This window comes from Dreissena polymorpha, chromosome 1 (assembly GCF_020536995.1).
Source record: "Dreissena polymorpha isolate Duluth1 chromosome 1, UMN_Dpol_1.0, whole genome shotgun sequence".
NCBI lineage: Eukaryota > Metazoa > Mollusca > Bivalvia > Myida > Dreissenidae > Dreissena > Dreissena polymorpha.
Window position 1 is genome coordinate 167,186,476 of NC_068355.1, and position 17,498 is coordinate 167,203,973.

Genomic DNA, 17,498 nt, shown 5'->3' on the forward strand with positions numbered 1-17,498 from the left:
AGCGCCAATTAGATACCTATGGACAAACATGCCAACTATGAAAAGCATCACAACAAGCATGGACGAATCGACGCATATAAAGGAAAACATTGATTTCCGTCGCAATCTCGCATTAATGCGAAAAACTGGGATGTTCTGCGATGCCAATATTTGCATTCCCGGCGAATCGAAAACATTGCCTGTTCATCGGGCAATCATGTCAAGTTGCAGCGAATTCTTCAGATCTCTTTTCACCAACGGTCTTCAAGAAACCCTTACAAATGAAGTGACAATCCAAGGAATTTCTATGAAGATGATGGAAATGGTAATTGATTACGCTTACACGAAAGAAGTTACAATTACTACCGACATTGTTGAAGAGTTATTCGCAGCCGCCGATAGATTCAACGTTTTAGGCCTATTACAAGAATGCATAGATTTCTTTGCGTCAGAAATAGCTCCGGAAAATTGTATCGGTTTTCTACGATTTGCCAGATACTACAACAACAAAGAACTTGGCGATTTATGCTGGGTCTTTGTCACGTCACATTTCAAAGAAATTACAGAGCGTAGTGATGAATTCTCGCAATTAGAACCAGAAGAGCTGTATGAGATTATATCTGACGATAAGCTTAACGCTCATTTGGAAGACGACGTATATGAAGCAGTTATGAAGTGGACAGACTTTGCTCCAAGGGAACGTAAAGAGCATGTCACAATTCTTCTCGAGGCGGTCAGATTTCCGTTTATAACAGAAGAATGCTTCAAAGACAAGATTTTACATCGCAGGGACCTCAAACGAGGCCCATGTATGGACAGGATATTAGAGTCATATGATATGGTGAAGAAATACCGATCAACAAGAGATCCATCGGTAAAATCAAAAACCTTCATGTTGACCCAAACGACGATGCCCCGGATTCCAAATCAGGTTATAATCGTTCTCGGTGGATGGGCAAAAGAAGGAGTAACGGATTCAGTTGAGACATACGACAAGGTCGCTGACCAGTGGTTCGAAATAAGGGAATGCGAGTTGCCCCGGCCCCGGGCCTATCACGGCACTGTAACCATTCGAGATAAGATTTACGTCGCAGGTGGGTTCGACGGGTCGAATTACTTGAACGGAATGGTCATGTTTGACGTCTCGAAGAAGAAGTGGGAAGAAAAGGCGTCCATGTACATGTCCAGGTAATAGAGTGAAGGTATCCAAATAGTTAACGTCACGTCGCATGTTCATTATAATACATACTAATAAGTGAATGTAATAATTATTAATTAGAAAATGGTACATATTAATATTATAACAGTACAGCAAAACGACGTTATGAAACATACGCAATTAAATGATCACACATAAACAACTATATTTGTTTGCGCTTATTACATCAAGGGACGTAAAAATTACAAAGCCAGTCAACGTGATTCAACGCATTGTCCTAAATACTCCAATAACATTGTTATTATTTTTAACCGGATTGAAACGTTAAATTGGCTGTCAACCACGACGACGAAGAAAAGAAAAGCTGTGAAATACCGTTGTTTTTTAAAACTTTTAGTTTATATTGACTAAAATATCACGACTGGTATATTACATTACTTGAAAAAAGTTGTTAAGTTTTCATATTTTCAGTATATTTGGTAATACATTTTACTGGGTATGTCAAGTTTTCATATTTTCAGTATATTTGGTAATACATTTTACTGGGTATGTCTACCAGGTAACTACCAGTTAACTATAAATAACGCCAGTAGATAGATCATCATCGACATGTGGTAAACCCAGAAATGCAAATAGTGCATGCGTAGTGAATTGTATATATTTTATATATAAAATGATCAATCTACTTGCGTTATTTATAGTGTGTAAATCGTTGTCACCTATTTTCGCGATGTACTTTCGATTTCACATTGCGAAATTTTATTACCGAATATACTGAAAATATTAACTTTGTTCAAGTAATGTAACATACCAGATTATATTTTAATCAATATAAACTAACAATTGTAAAAAACACACTGTATTTTAGAACTTTTATTTTTTCGTCATTCGTGGTTGACAGTCCCTTTAATGCTCGATCAATGGATTTTGACATATAGCAAACAAACAATTAGTCGTTTTAATTTAAATTTTACTTATGTAAAGAACAACAACGAAGAATGTTAACCGGTACGCTTATTTATTATTGCGTTTTTTTCGGATGATTTCGAAAATTGGTCGTGCATGTATATTTGGCACTCAATAATTTAAAGGCTTCATGTTTACAAAAACAGAGCAAGTGTCGTTTCAAATAGTTAAAACGCATCACTCGAATTTTCTGTAAAATAAAACCATATACAAAAGTAATACATTTAAATTTATTAAGTTTTGCACGATTTATTTCCGAAGTCTGTATCTGTTTGTTTCGAAAATGTCACAAACAGAAAAATATGTTATATATCATGCAAACAACTATGATCAGTACACACAAAAAAAAATCCTGTGCATTTTACACCCCAATTATTAAATTGTTTGTCTGGGGTCAGATGTTACGTCAGCGTCGTTGAGATCGACGGCGTTATATATGCCTGCGGCGGATACGACGGACGTCAGCGTCATAACTCCATGGAGCGCTACGACCGGACGCGGAACCAGTGGACGCTCGTCACGCCCATGTTTAACCGCCGTAGCGACGCTGGGGCGACCACTCTAAGAGGTGAAAATCGATTTATGGTACTAGTCATAAAATGTCACGGCGCTCATAATAAGATACATGAATTATTTGTTAGTATTTTGGTGGGTTAGATGTTCATTAGAAACATTTTCTGTTAAATTTAAATGTTAAAAGGAATTGGGGAGTGGGGCTTATAAACAAGAGGACTATGCGGACCCAAAGCGCTTACCTGATTAATGGCACAGACAGAAAATCATACCACTGTGAAAGGTTTGATTGTTGGGGTACCTGAAGCATACATCTGTTAAAGGGGTCAGAGAGCATTCAAATCTTTGAAGACTTATAAAATTATGATTCCTCATATCTAACAAGAGGCCCATGAGGGTCTGAATTGCTCTACTGCTATAAACACTGTGCAAGTTTAGAAAGAATAAGATGGAAACTGTGTACTTAATCGCGCAAACAATGAGAATTTTCTCAAATTCAAGGGGAGATTATTATGTACTTATTTCTCCGATGCTGCTCATATTCAATAGAGTTCAAGACCTCATTGATATAAAGATACTGTGCAAATTTGGAAATAATTAGATGAAAACTGTGGAATTAATTGCGTAAACAAGCGTGATTTCAAAATTTTCTCTTATTCAAGGGAAAGTCATTCTGGACTTATTGCTTCGATATTGCTCTTTTAAAACATGCATGCCCCCCATAAGGGCTGTCAGTTGTAGTGGAAGCCATTGTGTAAATACGTTTTTTGTCACTGTGACCTTGACCTTTGACATAGTGACCTGAAAATCAATAGGGGTTATCTGCCAGTCATGATAAATTGATCCAATTTAGCTGGATGTAAGAGTCCCCTAGGCATAAATGGGTTAAAACTTGAGGAAAGAAAAATACAATGATCTTTGACTTTGAAGGATGACATTGCCCTGACTTTTCACCACTCAAAATGTGCAGCTCAGTGTGATACACATGCATGCTAAATATGAAGTTGCTATCTTCAATATTTCAAAAGTTATCAAACTTTAACCAAGGAACTTTAACCAAGGTTAAAGTTTTTGGACACACACACATACAATGAATGAAATATGGGCTGTCAGTTGTAGTGGCAGCCATTGTGTGAATACGTTTTTTGTCACTGTGACCTTGACCTTTGACCTAGTGACCTGAAAATAAATATGGGTCATCTGCCAGTCATGATCAATTTACCTATGAAGTTTCATGATCCTAGGCATATTATTCTTGAGTTATCATCAGGAAACCATTTTACTGTTTCGAGTCACTGTGACCTTGACCTTTGACCTAGTGAACTGAAAATTAATTGGGGTCATCTGCCAGTCATGATCAATGTACCTATGAGCTTTCATAATCCTAGGCGTAGGCATTCTTGAGTTATCATCAGGAAACCATTTTACTGTTTCGAGTCACTGTGACCTTGACCTTTGACCTAGTGACCTGAAAATCAATAGGGGTCATCTGCCAGTCATTATCAATGTACCTATGAAGTTTCATGATCGTATGCGTAAATATTCTTGAGTTATCCTACGGAAACCATTTTACTGTTTCGAGTCACAGTGACCTTGACCTTTGACCTAGTGACCTGGAAATCAATAGGGGTCATCTGCCAGTCAGGATCAATGTACGCATCAAGTTTCATGATCCTAGGCTTAAGCATTCTTTAGTTATCATCCGGAAACGGTTTTACTGTTTCGAGTCACTGTGACATTAACCTTTGACCTAGTGACCTGAAAATCAATAGGGGTCATCTGCGAGTCAAGATCAATGTACCTATGAAGTTTCATGATCCTAGGACTAAGCGTTCTTGAGTTATCATCCGGAAACCATCTGGTGGACGGTCGGACAAACCATCTGGTGGACGGACGGACCGACATGTGCAAAACAATATCCCCCCGCTTCTTCGAAGGGGGGGGGGGGCATAAAAAGGGGTTTGAGTCGTCATTGATATAATGACACTGTGCAAGTTTGCCAAGAATTGGATGAAAATTATGGACTTTATCACATAAAAAAAACTAAATTTTCCTTTTTTTTCTCAAATTCAAGGGGAGATAATTCTGGACTTATAACTCCGGTATTGCTCATTTTCAATAGGGTTTGACTCATCATTCAGATAAAGACACTGTGCAAGTTGGAAAATAAATGGATGAAAACTGTGGACTTTATTGCGTAAACAAGCCTTATTTCACAATTTTCTCAAATACAAGGGGAGATAATTCTGGACTTTTTACTCTGATGTAACCCATTTTCAATAGGGTTCGAGTCCTCATTAATATAAAGACTCTGAACAAGTTTGAAAAGAATCGGATGATAACTGTGGACTTAATCGCGTAAACAAGAAAAAGTCTTACGCACGCACGCACGGACGGACGACGGAAACCACGCCATGACATAAGCTCTTCAGGCCTTCGACCAGTAGAGCTAAAATTGATGGATGATCACGGGTCAACTACACATATAAAACGGGAATTATAGCTGAACCATTATTTTGTTGTTGTTCTCTAAAGGCAAACTCTACATCGCCGGCGGATTCGACGGCACGGCGTGTCTGCTAACGGCCGAAATGTACGACCCCGTTGCCGACCAGTGGACGCTCCTCACCCAGATGGCAATGCGGCGCAGCGGCGTCAGTCTTGTGGCCTGCGAGGACCACGTGTACGCCGTTGGCGGATATGACGGTCACCGCCGCCTCGAGACGGGTATTGTAAATGTTTTCTTATGATTTTTAGCGACGTGAAAGATTCAGATTCAGGCACATGTTCTCAAAAACTGTTGAGTCTGATCATACGGTTCGATTTAAATAGATTCCAATTATTAAGTGAATATAGGGATAATACACGTTGTCGAGGGCATGATCATCTTCGGGCGCTCGAAAAATCCGTGCGCACTCGGGCAGGAACGGATTTTGAGAGCGCCCGCAGATGATCATGTCCGAGAAAATTTGTATTTTCGCTATTATTGCATAAACAAATCACACATACCAAAATAATTTTAAATAACATTGAAAACAAAATGTTTTGTTCATTCGACATCGACAAAATAATTCGATTATTTCAATACAGTTCAAGGTTGTGTTTTACATGATAACAGGGCTTGAACGGCATGTGAATCGCAATGTTAATACACGATTTCTCCCGTTCAAGCCCTCCTTTTGCCAAGTTGTTGCACCCCGCCAGAGGGCATTATAGATAGAGTTTATGCAATAATGTATAAAAATGTGTGAAACTACTCAAATTGCCTACACTCATAAATTTACTTGCCTACACTCATAAATTTACAAGTGCAAAAAGCTATGACAACATATTGACATCGCACATTATTTACCATCCGCTGTCTTGTACTTTTGAACAAATGAATGCACGAATAATTAGTAAGCCTTAATTTGCGATTGTTTTTGCCTTTATCGACCGTTTTCCAGTGGAGTACTTTGACCACATCCGGGGCCTATGGCATTCTGCCACCAGCATGCTTCTCGGGCGGAGTAATTTCTCGTGCGTTGTCATGGACGGAAATATTTATGCTATGGGAGGCTACGACGGTAAGCGTGCACATGATGGTATCAAAAATAAGTAGAAGACAATAACAATTTGATTCGTCGAGCAAAGATACGTTACTGGAATATGAATATATCGAGGGGGTAATCACGTGATAGTCAAAATGGCGACGTCCATACCGAGACGGTTATTTTTCGCCGCTTTATACCCTTTATTACTTCTTTTTATTTTTTAAATGACGCTTACTTTCCAGCCATATCTATAAAAAGGTGATTAGCGTTTATTTTGTATTTAAATTCGCTTTATATCTCGACTTTACTCCCCGCAAATTTTCTTAGTGGAGCACTAATTAGGTCATCCCGCTAAGAAATTTCGCACCGAGTAAAGTCGAGATATAGAGCGAATATTACTATGAAATAAAGCCAGTAGCTTTCTTCCTGATATGGCTGGAAAGTGAGCAGAATAAAAAATAATAATACAAGTAATACAGGGTATAAAACGACGAAAAATACCTGCCTCGGCATGAACGTCGCCATCTTGGTTGTCACGTGATTACCCCCTCTGTAAAATGTTAAATACATATTTTGAGAGGGGCCAATTAAACCAGAACTATAATATAATTAAGTACGTGCTTTTAATTATATAGAAGTCACTAAATTGGTGTAATACTTGCACTTCATTTGATAAAATGTATGTAATGCTCTAATAATAATTCAGTTTCGCATATTGGAATATTCATTCGTGTACTATGTGTGCATACACATAAACTTCTTGACAAGGCTTCGTAGCAAATTCGGTACCCAAGGCATGCAAAAACATGACAACATTGACTAAGATTTTAAAAAATGTATCAGTTAACAGATACAAAGCATGTTGTTCTTGAATTGGAAGATACGCTATGACGCAAAAAAGAGGGACAAAACAAACACGTCATATTTTCAGGTGAGAAAACGTCACCGGAAATGGAGTGCTACCGATCGGACAAGAAAACCTGGTACGCCATGAACGACATGAAGATCGGAAGAAGTGCAGTTAGCGCATGCGCCGTTCGCGACATTTACAACACACGCGACTTCTCGTTTCACGGCAATGGTGCCAGAGCCACAGACATTGATGAGATCTTCGAGGAAACGGAAACAGCCACGGCGACCAAAAACACGGAGTTCGCACGCAGACTGAACAAATGGAGAACGTCTCCAAATGCACGAGGAAATGTAACGGAGATCTGAAGCGCAATATACTGTGTTAGAGTGAATGACACATTTTTTGAAGAATATATATGTGTGCAAACTCAAAGATTAAGGTTGTCACATTCAAGTACTTCAAACGTCACAAAAGAAATTCATATGATGCAGCCATTTCAACGCAGTCCCTCTAATTGTATTCGACAATACTTTCCGATGAGATATTTACTTAAACCTTTACAATTTTTCTGAAATTTTTGGTAGTGATTTATTTTCGTGTATAATTTATAATACTTTTAACACACACATTTAACAAATAATTGTCATATGTGATATCATGATATGTGTGTTTCTGGTAATTAAAACCGTTAAGTACATGAAGCCACAATGGAACAAATAGAACTCTCAGCACTTTGATTAAAGCGGTAAGCAGTTTCCATGCTCTGCCAATGCTTGCTGCATTGATCCGAAACCTGGCGCCTAAATGGCCAAAACGCACTGACCAATGAATTGATTTTGAAAAGGAGTTACTATTTTGTTCAGTAAAAGAAACATTTAGATCAATTACATCCGACAGTAACAGTATTTGTTTATCAAGTATCTTAAGTTTTGTTAATAGAAAACACATACAGAAGAAGTTGCTTTTTTACTTATGTGATAACATGCTAATATTTTATAAATATTTCGCAATAGGTTCTTCGCAGTACAATATTCAAACATGTAAGTCCGTTAAGCGTTTAATGTAAGTTAAAGAAGTTGTGTTATTTTACAAACACAGCACATGAATGGACTGTGTAGTTTTATAATTAAATTGTCAGCAACATTTGATTGTGTAACTTCCTCTTGCATATCACACATGATCCCAATGATTTAATATAAATTTGCGTTTGCTTGTTTATGCTTGAAGTCATATTGATAGTTTGCATATACAATCTATAATGTGAACTTAAGTGATAAAATGGTAATTAAAGTAACACGTTTCAGCTGAGTTTTGGTTCTCAGTAGTTTTGCTACTGTTCTAATAAATACATTAATATTCGTACTGGGATCCGTTTATGATGAAAGAAGAAAATGTCACTATTAAAATGCTGTAATTTATCTTCCAAAACACGTACACAAACAAACTTAGGATTAAAGGACTATATGATATATGAATGTATCATAAACTTTCTTAAACAAACTGAGCACAGCAAATTTGAAAGACAGTTATTCATCTTTTTATATATGTTGCTAGACTCACTGAGTACAGACGAAATTGATGTAAATATAGTATTTATTTTCTTGCGAGTATAAAAATATAAATAAATAGTAGCAATTCTTCAATCAAATCTCTGTGAATAAACTTAACATGAACAATGTGCAGTGATGGCTCTAAAGAGCTTGAAGAAGCAAATTTTTGACACTTGACCTGAAGACCTACTTTTTGGACACATTTGACCCCAATTTGAAAGTGACCTAGATATTTTAAAGATAAACATTCTAACCAAGTTTCATCAAGATTGAAATATAAAGGGTGGCCTATATAGTAGTTACAAGGTTTTTCTAAGATATGACCAGGTGACCTAGGTTTTGTATGCATGTGACACAGATTCAAGCTCAGCCTCAACATTGTCAAGATTAACATTCTGACCTTGTTTCATTAAGATTAATTAATACATTCAGTGTTTAGATATTGTCAAATTAAGCATTATGACAAAACTTAGTTAAGACTGAGTCATAATTGGCCACTTGAGTGTTTCTAAGCAACCTGGTGATGGAATTCTGAGATGCAATCCACCTATATTTAGGCTGAATGGTCACGATATTTTTAAGAAACATGTGACCCAGATTCAAACTCTAGATATTGTCAAGTTACAAATTATGATGATGTTTCATCAAGCTTGATTAATAATTGTGGCCTGTACAGTGATAAAAAAGTTTTTATATGATTTGAGCATGTGACCCAGTTTAAAGATGCAAATGACCCAGTTTCGAACTTGGCCTAGACATTGTGAAGATATACATTCTGACCAAGCTTCATCAAGACTGAGTCATAAATGCGGCCTCCAGAGTGATAACAATGTTTGTATACGATTTGGCATGGTGAACTAGGATTTTGGTTCATATGACCCAGATTTGAGCTTAGCCTATATGTATGTCAAAATTGTCAAACAGTTTGTGTTCATGTGAGCTAAAAAGTCGATATGCCGGTATGCATAATTGTACATTGCATCAAGCGGTATAAATACGCAAATTCAAATTTGTGAGGTTAAATTAACATCACACAAAAGCTTGTTTCTTAAAATATTTTTCATTCTACAAATTAAAACCAAATTATGTTTAGAAGATACAAATTTTAATGAAATCTCAAAATTGATATTTGACGCAGTACTGACTACTTCTCCAAACACTGTCTTCATGCAACGAAAGAGTGAGGTAAGAGAAAAGTTAAGTATGGAGAGGCACGCAAAAGTGTAAGAGTGTAACAAGGTTTAACATTGAAGCAGACCATATAGACTTTTAAGCATAGAAAAGGGATCCTAACAGGGTTTTATTATAATTTACTACCCAGAAGCTAAAATATTCATAATTTGTATGCATGGTGGTAGACATTATTTTTTACCACTAGAAACACTTTGAAAAAAATGCTTTAAAAATTATCAGACTGAAGCATAATGTCTAAACAAATACTAATGTGAGGTCCAAGCTTCATAGGAAAATGTCAATCCGAAAACGCCTTAATTCATAGGAAAATGTTAATCCGGAAACGCCTTAAGTTAAGGGGTGTTTCTAAGGAAATTTTTGTTCAACGTCCTTAAAAGTTTTTAAATAACCAAATAATCCTAAAGCCATTAAACCAAGTACTCTTTTGTCAGCTGAAAACATTATTTTTGCATTTGGTCTGAAAATTGAACCAAATGCAAAATAATATTAACAGTTTCCATAAGAGATTCACAAGAAGAATTCTGCAATAGAATCATTACAATTTTTACAAAAAGTAAAAACATGTATCATATGAAAAAAAATTCAATACAGCAAAATTTATATAATCCATAACAAACCATCAAAATGATAATAAAATATAGCAACAATTGAAACAGATATTTGCAATTCAAGATATTATCAAGTAACACAATGGTCGCATGGATGCACCCATAACAGAAGAGGCACCCACTTGCATATCATATAATTTACCGGTAACAAAAATTCAATATAACAAAATATATAGTTAGTGAATAAAATTGATTATCACAAAAACATGCATAGATTTTATTAATAATAGCCATCTATCCCATAACACTTTTGTAAATGTACACAAAACAATGTTCTGTAGTTTGTAACATCTTATATTATAACTGCAAAACAAAGTTAGCCACAATAATAAAAGAGGCCTTATTTTGTCAAATCGTCATCTATATATATCAACAAACAATATATAAAAAATACTTTGATCAATTACAAATAAAACTAGAGCCTTGTCACAGACGTGACGTATACCCCCACATCCTGCATTGACACAGAATATTTTGCATGCTGTCTTCACTAAACGAGAGAAGCTTATTTATGGTGATTTTTAAGAATTATTATGTCATCACCATTTATGGCCATTTTGACCATTGAACTCTTCAATTCTTTCACATGACATGCCGTCCAATGACTGTGAACAACATTTTTTGTACAAAGTCATTTTATAATCTCACCATGAATGACATAGTTATGGCCCGGACAAGCTCATTTATGGCCATTTTTGACTTTCGAACTCCATGTGTGACCTTGACATTTCAGATATCGAAGTAATTTTTTCTCATGACACACCGTCCAATGATGGTGAACAAATGTGCCAAATGATTTTAAAATCTCACGATGAACAACATAGTCATGGCCCGGAAAAGCTCATTTATGGCCATTTTTTACCTTTGTACTCAAAGTGTGACCTTGACCTTGGAGATATCAACGTAATTCTATCGCATGACAAACCGTCCAATGATGGTCAACAAATGTGCCCAATGATTTTAAAGTCTCACAATAAATGACAAAGTTATGGCCCAGACAAGCTCATTTATGGTAAACTCCAAGTGTGACCTTGACCTTGAAGATATCGACATACTTCTTTTGCATGACACACCGTCCCATGATGGTGAACAAATGTACCAAGTCATTTAAAAATCTAAAGAATAATGACATAGTTATGGTCCGGACAAACTTGTGGTTTAAAACGCACTAAGTGACCCAGTGACCTAGTTTTTGACTCGGCATGACCCATATTCAAACTTGATCTAGATATCATCTAGATAAAACTTCTTACCAAGTTTGGGGAAGATTGAATGAAGTTTTTGGGACAGACAGTCCGACAAAGTGACACCTATATAGCCCATATTACCAATGGTAATGGGGGTATAATAAAATATATATACAATGTATATAACATTCATTCATAATGCTCACTATATTTAAGCATCATTTGTGAAAAGCTGTTCTTTACTTGTTAGATTGTAGTTGCAATTGTGATATATCATTTGAGATTCTCGTATTTCAACTGGTTCAACAGACCACTCCACTATATTTCTGCCAAGATTTTGATAACGCCTAGATTTATTTAACTTAACAGAAAAATTCTCACATAGTAACAGGTGTATAGTAGCATGTCGCTGTCATACCATGTTGATAACAAGAGCATCGCATAACGGAGGCCACGCTCGGCTGCGGGTGCAGTTTTTGAATAAATGAAAGCTAGTCGGATTTTTTTTTTTTTGAGGTCACAGTGACCTTGACCTTTGACCTAGTGACCCAAAAATTTGTGTGGCATGTAGAGCTAGTTAAGGTGCAGCTACATACAAACTTTCAAAGTTGTAGGTTGAAGCACTTTCATTTTAGAGGCAATGTTCAAAACCTTGACAAAATGTAAAGGTTTTAGCACAAAACGGACGACATGATGACGGACACGACGAGCTGGCTATGACAATACCTCGGGGTTTTCTCCAAAAACAGCTGAGCTAATAAAATGATGGACAACAGTGTGTTGGTAACTACCAGTAATCACAAAAGTTCACCCTTAACCAATTTGATTGGAGGTGAGCTTTAATAACAGCAATGGTTATAAAGCACTTTGCTTATTACAATTCTCTTCTGGTGGAGCAGAGGGCCTGATATCTCTTTCTGTATAAGGTGGGGGAGGTTCTACATATCCATGTGGTGGCTGGTTGAATGGGCCTGGTTGCCCCTGGAAACCATGTTGACCTTGGTTAAACTGCTGCCCTTGGAAACCATACTGACCTTGGTCTTGGTAACCTGAATGTGGTGGCCCATGGTAACTAGGATATGGCTGGGCAGGGAAACTAGTCGGTTGACCTTGACCTTGGGCTTGTGTGGGGTAGCACCGAGGATAATTTGCTGATCCTGGCTGAATTAACACAGCTTGACCTTGACCTGTATGGAGAACAGTGCCCCCACCCACAGGGTTGTCTTTGTAATATTCAGCTGAAAATGTAAAAAATTCAATACTTAAGCATTTTTGAATAAAGAATTCTACAATTTAGTATTTTGAATTACACAAAATAGTTTTCTTACATTTTGTACGGTAAACAGTTTCTATACAAAGATATTATAAATTGCATGTTTGTAAAAAATTACTTTAAAAATTAACTACCAACAAAAGAAATGTCTAAATTATTTACAAACACAACCATGTCAATGTAACAATGCAAGATAATCTCTTGATACACATCAGAGACTACATCATGACTTAACAGTATATTTTAATTGTGTTATTATACACTTGTATGATTATCAAAACCTTAGTGCCACTTGCTATCATATTAAGTTAAAATATGCAGATCAAAATATGTATGCACACAACTTACAAGACATTCCGATAAAGAAAGTCCCCCAGAAACAACTCCAAACCCAGCCTAACAACAGTATCACACTCGTCAGTAGCTGCAAGAGTCCGATCCCAAAGTTCAGCATACAGCTGCCCAGTCGGTTGCAACATGAGATGTCTTCATTTCGTGAACAACAAAATGCACTAAATCCTGCAATAATTGTTCCTGAAATATACATATAAAAATAATTAATACAGATGTAGATGTTTATAATTGGGAAACTAAATTTTATGCAGCTTATTGTTGTAACTGATCAGGTCTTCAGAAATAATTTTTGAAAGAAAATTATTAAACCATAAGCTGTGTATTCTAATAGCAACTGGTGTAGTGGTTATGGTGCATAGCGACCAAGAGGTCACAGGTTGATTGAGTTCTTTAGATCTCGACTAAAAATACCAAGTATTGGCACTACCCAGAACAGAGCCTCAAGAGCGTTTCAATATAAGCCTTGGGCTTTACATGCAATAGAGCTTAAATAAAAAGGTTATTTATAACATACTGGATATTTAAAACAAGAGGGCCAAGATGGCCCTAGTTCGCTCACCTGAGAGGAGTCAGTTCATTCAATCTTAACCAAACGTCAAACTTGACCTATATATTGTCCAGACAAACATCCTGGTCAAGTTTCATCATTATTGAACCAAAACTCTGGCATATGGAGTGTTTTTGTTTTTGTAAGATTTGACCTTGTGACCTATATTTTGAGTTGACCCACCTTACCAAACATAAAACTTTGCTTACAAAAATAATTATTATGACCAAGATTCATAAAATCTGAAACAAAATTGTGACCTCTAGAGTGTTTACAAGGATTTTGTATAATATAATATAAAATTGGACAATCTAAGGGCAATAATTATGGCATTAATTATGTGATATATATTAAACCAATCTTTTCACCAAGTTTCATGATCATTGGGCAAAAATTGTGACTTCTAGAGTGTTATGTTATACGGCAGCCATGTTATTCAACGGACCGGAACCATTTTCGAATTAAACTCTCATATCGAGGAAACAAATGTTCTGACCAAATTTCATGAAAATTGGGCCAAAAATGTTACTTCTAGAGTGTTAACATGTTTTCACTATATACATTTAGAGAAAAATGCCCCGCCCACTGGTGGCCATGTTTTTTCACCAATCTTGACCATTTTCGATCTCGTCCGAGAAATCAATTAAACCAATGTTTTGACCATTAACCTTCATGATCATTGGGACTGTTTACAAGGTTTCTCTATAGCCAAATAAGGAAAACTGCCCCGCCCACTGGTGGCCATGTTTTTCAACAGACCAGAACCACTTTTGATCACAACCAACCTATCATTAAGAAAAACATTTTGACAAAGTTACATGCAGATTGGGCATGAAATGTGACTTCAACAGTGTTAACAAGTTTTTTCTTTTTTTTGACCTAGTGACATAGTTTTTGACCCGGCACGACCCAGTTTCGAACTCGACCGAGATTTCATTGGGACAAAGCTTCTGACCAAGTTTCATGAGGATCGGACAATAAATGTGGCCTCTAGAGTGTTAACGAACAAATGTGGATGGACAAATGGACGGACGAACGGACAGACAACGGACAAAGACCGGTCACAAAAGCTCATCTGAGCAATCAGGTGAGCTAAAAAATAAACCATAACATGTATCACATTCATCCACCTGTTCAATGAAGACCATTTAAAATCATAAACTACTGAATAATCTACTGAAAACATACCTAGTCCAGGCACTAGGAAATTTAGGATGCAGCAGATGATGGCTAAAGGCATGGGCATAGCAGGGACTGCTATCCTTTCAGTCTTTCCTCTAGCTTCACCATGGCCTGTGCCAGAACCCATTGTCTAAAAAGTAAAAAAAAAGAATATTTTGTTATAAAATGTAATGTTGATTGAAGATCTTCAGACAATATAAGGTGTGTTGAAATTTAATAACATTATTGGATATAAATAGATATTTGCAAGTTCAGTGTCTTCATGTTTATGCATCATTAGAGGTATTTAAACAGACAAAATGACTTACGATTCTCTGGAACAACTAAACCTTATTATGCAAAGCTTTCCATTAGATAAATGGACTTTGATAAACTGCACTATTGTCATTTGAAAAAGGTCACCTATTTGGCTGAATTACATATTGGGGATTATTTTATAAGTGCTTTGGCACTAGTTTGTCTTAAGTATAATATTTGCTTCCATAACCCCTTAATTTTGCTTTCTTTACTTTAAGATACATACAAGTTTACCAGGATGTCTTAAAAATGTGACCAAAGCCAACCAGAATGTGCAAACAAGTTGAAAATTAATCAACAATTACCAAAAACTAAAATATGACCAACCGGTCTCTTCTCTTGGGTTGATTAATAGTTTTTATATCTTGTAAGCAAACGTTATGACAAGACAACCTTAATCACTTATGAATAGCCATTATGTTCATATATTTTTGTATACATAATGCGCACATAAAAACAACTTACTTGTATGGTGTGTGCACAGAATGATGATATTAATCCAAGTTTCAAACATGTCAATGGCTCACGAAAATGTGTAAGTTTTTGCAGTTGAAAACACCAAGTATTCCGAATGTGAAAATATGCTTATGAATACATTGACTAACTTCAGAATCCTCAGCAAGATAGATCTTGTGTCTAATCAACCAATTGTGCTATACAGACTTTCACCAGAACCTCAATAAGGTAGATAAAATGGTCATTAAAAAAAAATTGCTATTGGTCTGCTTACATTTTTTAATCAAATTTTTTTTGGAGCATTTATCAACAAACAACACACAAATTGATGTGGATGGGAACAAGTATTGTGTTGGTTACATTGTTTAAGGTAAGATATAAGGTAAATAAGATTTTCTCATAAAAGCTCAAGGCATTTAAGAAGAAGGAAAGATCTAGGATCACATGAGGTACAGAGTGCTGAAAGAAGCAGAGTGGAATATGAAACCATGCAAGTAACAGTATTATATAATTTACTACATCTAAAGGATTTCTTATTCTTGCAGATTAAATGTTTCAAAAGCAATGTTTATTCCTTTGCGTTTAAATACATTTTCAAAAATATACTATTTTTCACAAGATTTTCACTTTTTTGTGTTTACCAATTTAGAGGAGAATGTCATGGAAACCAAAAGGAAGCTCCCTGCTTTAAAACTCTGAATTCACAATATAATACATACGATGTAAAGAAGTTGTTTGTGCTGTTTCCTTATACATGTAAACCTTTAAAAAAACCTGATGTGTTAAAGTAAATGGAAGATGGAGATCCAAATGGAAAAGATTCGGAATTTTACTTTATGTAGTGATTTAAGGTCACTTCCCAACAGCCTTGCTGTTGGGCTAGCTCTTTAGAGATGCAGATAAAGCGTCTTACTACCACTCTGTAGGTCGTGGGTTCAATCTCCCGCTTGAGCTCCGTATTTTTTACAATAATGGCGACAAGGCAAACATGAACTGTGAACATGCAAATTGGTCTGAGCTTTGTGTAATGATTTCAGGGAGCAGCTTGTGTAGCGGTCGATTGATTTGTGTTTGTAGCAGAAGTGTCTGGGGCCTTGAAACATTAAAAGGGGGAGGAGTCAGTGATTTAGGTCACTTCCAAAAGCCTTGCTGTTGGGCTAGCTCTTAAGCGACGCGGTTAAAGTGTATACCACTCTTGAGGTCGTGGGTTCAATCCCCACTTGAGCTCCGTATTTTCACAATATTTACAAAACTACGCACAGGTTGTCAATTTCAATGTTGACACATGTTATCTTATATATGTTTCCCTGTAAGAGCTTGTTATTACCACAGGGATCTTTAAAAAAAAAATATGTACCATATATATATATACTGCATATATATTTCTTTATTTATTTTTGTAAGATCCCTGTGGTTATTACATATACTTACAGGCTTTTTCCGCCCTATGCCACGGGTCCGAAATTCGGCCCCATTCCCAATGCAAATCTGGTTGTTTTTTTCCCAATTGAAAAAAAAAATTCCCAATTAAAAAAAAAAAAAAAAAAAAATTTTTTTTTTTTTTTTTTTTTTTTTTTTTTACCCTTTAAATATATAAGTTGACCTGATCTGGTGTGGAAAATAGAAAGTATTGCATAATTAAATTATCTGTTGCCTTGAATTTGTTTTAAGAACTGTAAAATATGTTAATGATTATTTAAGACTTAACTTTTTTTCCTCAAAATCCGGCGCTTCCCGCGATTTTTTTCACCTCAAAAAGGCCAAGCCTTTTCCCCAAATTCAGATTAAAAAACCTGCACTAATCACACATGTTCATTATATTTTGTAAAATTTTAATAATAAGTTAT

At 36.0% G+C, this 17,498-nt stretch overlaps 2 protein-coding genes across 2 annotated transcripts; one reads left to right on the forward strand and one right to left on the reverse strand.

The window, feature by feature from the left end:
* LOC127859963 (kelch-like protein 10) lies at nt 1-8,306 on the forward strand. The gene is made up of 5 exons (XM_052397624.1): nt 1-1,167; nt 2,503-2,672; nt 5,153-5,344; nt 6,064-6,183; nt 7,082-8,306. Exons 1-5 carry the CDS (start codon nt 29-31, stop codon nt 7,366-7,368), a joined length of 1,908 nt encoding a protein of 635 aa, XP_052253584.1. The 5' UTR covers nt 1-28; the 3' UTR covers nt 7,369-8,306.
* Nucleotides 8,307-8,582: 276 nt separating this feature from the next.
* Nucleotides 8,583-16,864, reverse strand: LOC127860008 (uncharacterized). Its single transcript, XM_052397699.1, has 4 exons — nt 16,842-16,864; nt 14,905-15,028; nt 13,164-13,349; nt 8,583-12,780 (listed from the first exon to the last, which is right to left on the reverse strand). The coding sequence occupies exons 2-4, from the start codon at nt 15,023-15,025 to the stop codon at nt 12,398-12,400; spliced, it is 690 nt and encodes a 229-aa protein (XP_052253659.1). The 5' UTR covers nt 15,026-15,028; nt 16,842-16,864; the 3' UTR covers nt 8,583-12,397.
* Between the last annotated feature and the right edge of the window lie 634 nt (nt 16,865-17,498).

Excerpts from the sequence above, each read along its gene's own strand:
- LOC127859963 (XM_052397624.1), top strand. The coding sequence starts at position 29 with ATGCCAACTATGAAAAGCATCACAACAAGCATGGACGAATCGACGCAT. Across the intron at positions 5,345-6,063 it reads TCACCGCCGCCTCGAGACGG|TGGAGTACTTTGACCACATC; the intron begins GTATTGTAAATG and ends ACCGTTTTCCAG. Across the intron at positions 6,184-7,081 it reads TGCTATGGGAGGCTACGACG|GTGAGAAAACGTCACCGGAA; the intron begins GTAAGCGTGCAC and ends TCATATTTTCAG.
- LOC127860008 (XM_052397699.1), bottom strand. The coding sequence starts at position 15,025 with ATGGGTTCTGGCACAGGCCATGGTGAAGCTAGAGGAAAGACTGAAAGG. Across the intron at positions 13,350-14,904 it reads TTTCCTAGTGCCTGGACTAG|GAACAATTATTGCAGGATTT; the intron begins GTATGTTTTCAG and ends TGTATATTTCAG. Across the intron at positions 12,781-13,163 it reads TTTCTTTATCGGAATGTCTT|CTGAATATTACAAAGACAAC; the intron begins GTAAGTTGTGTG and ends TTACATTTTCAG.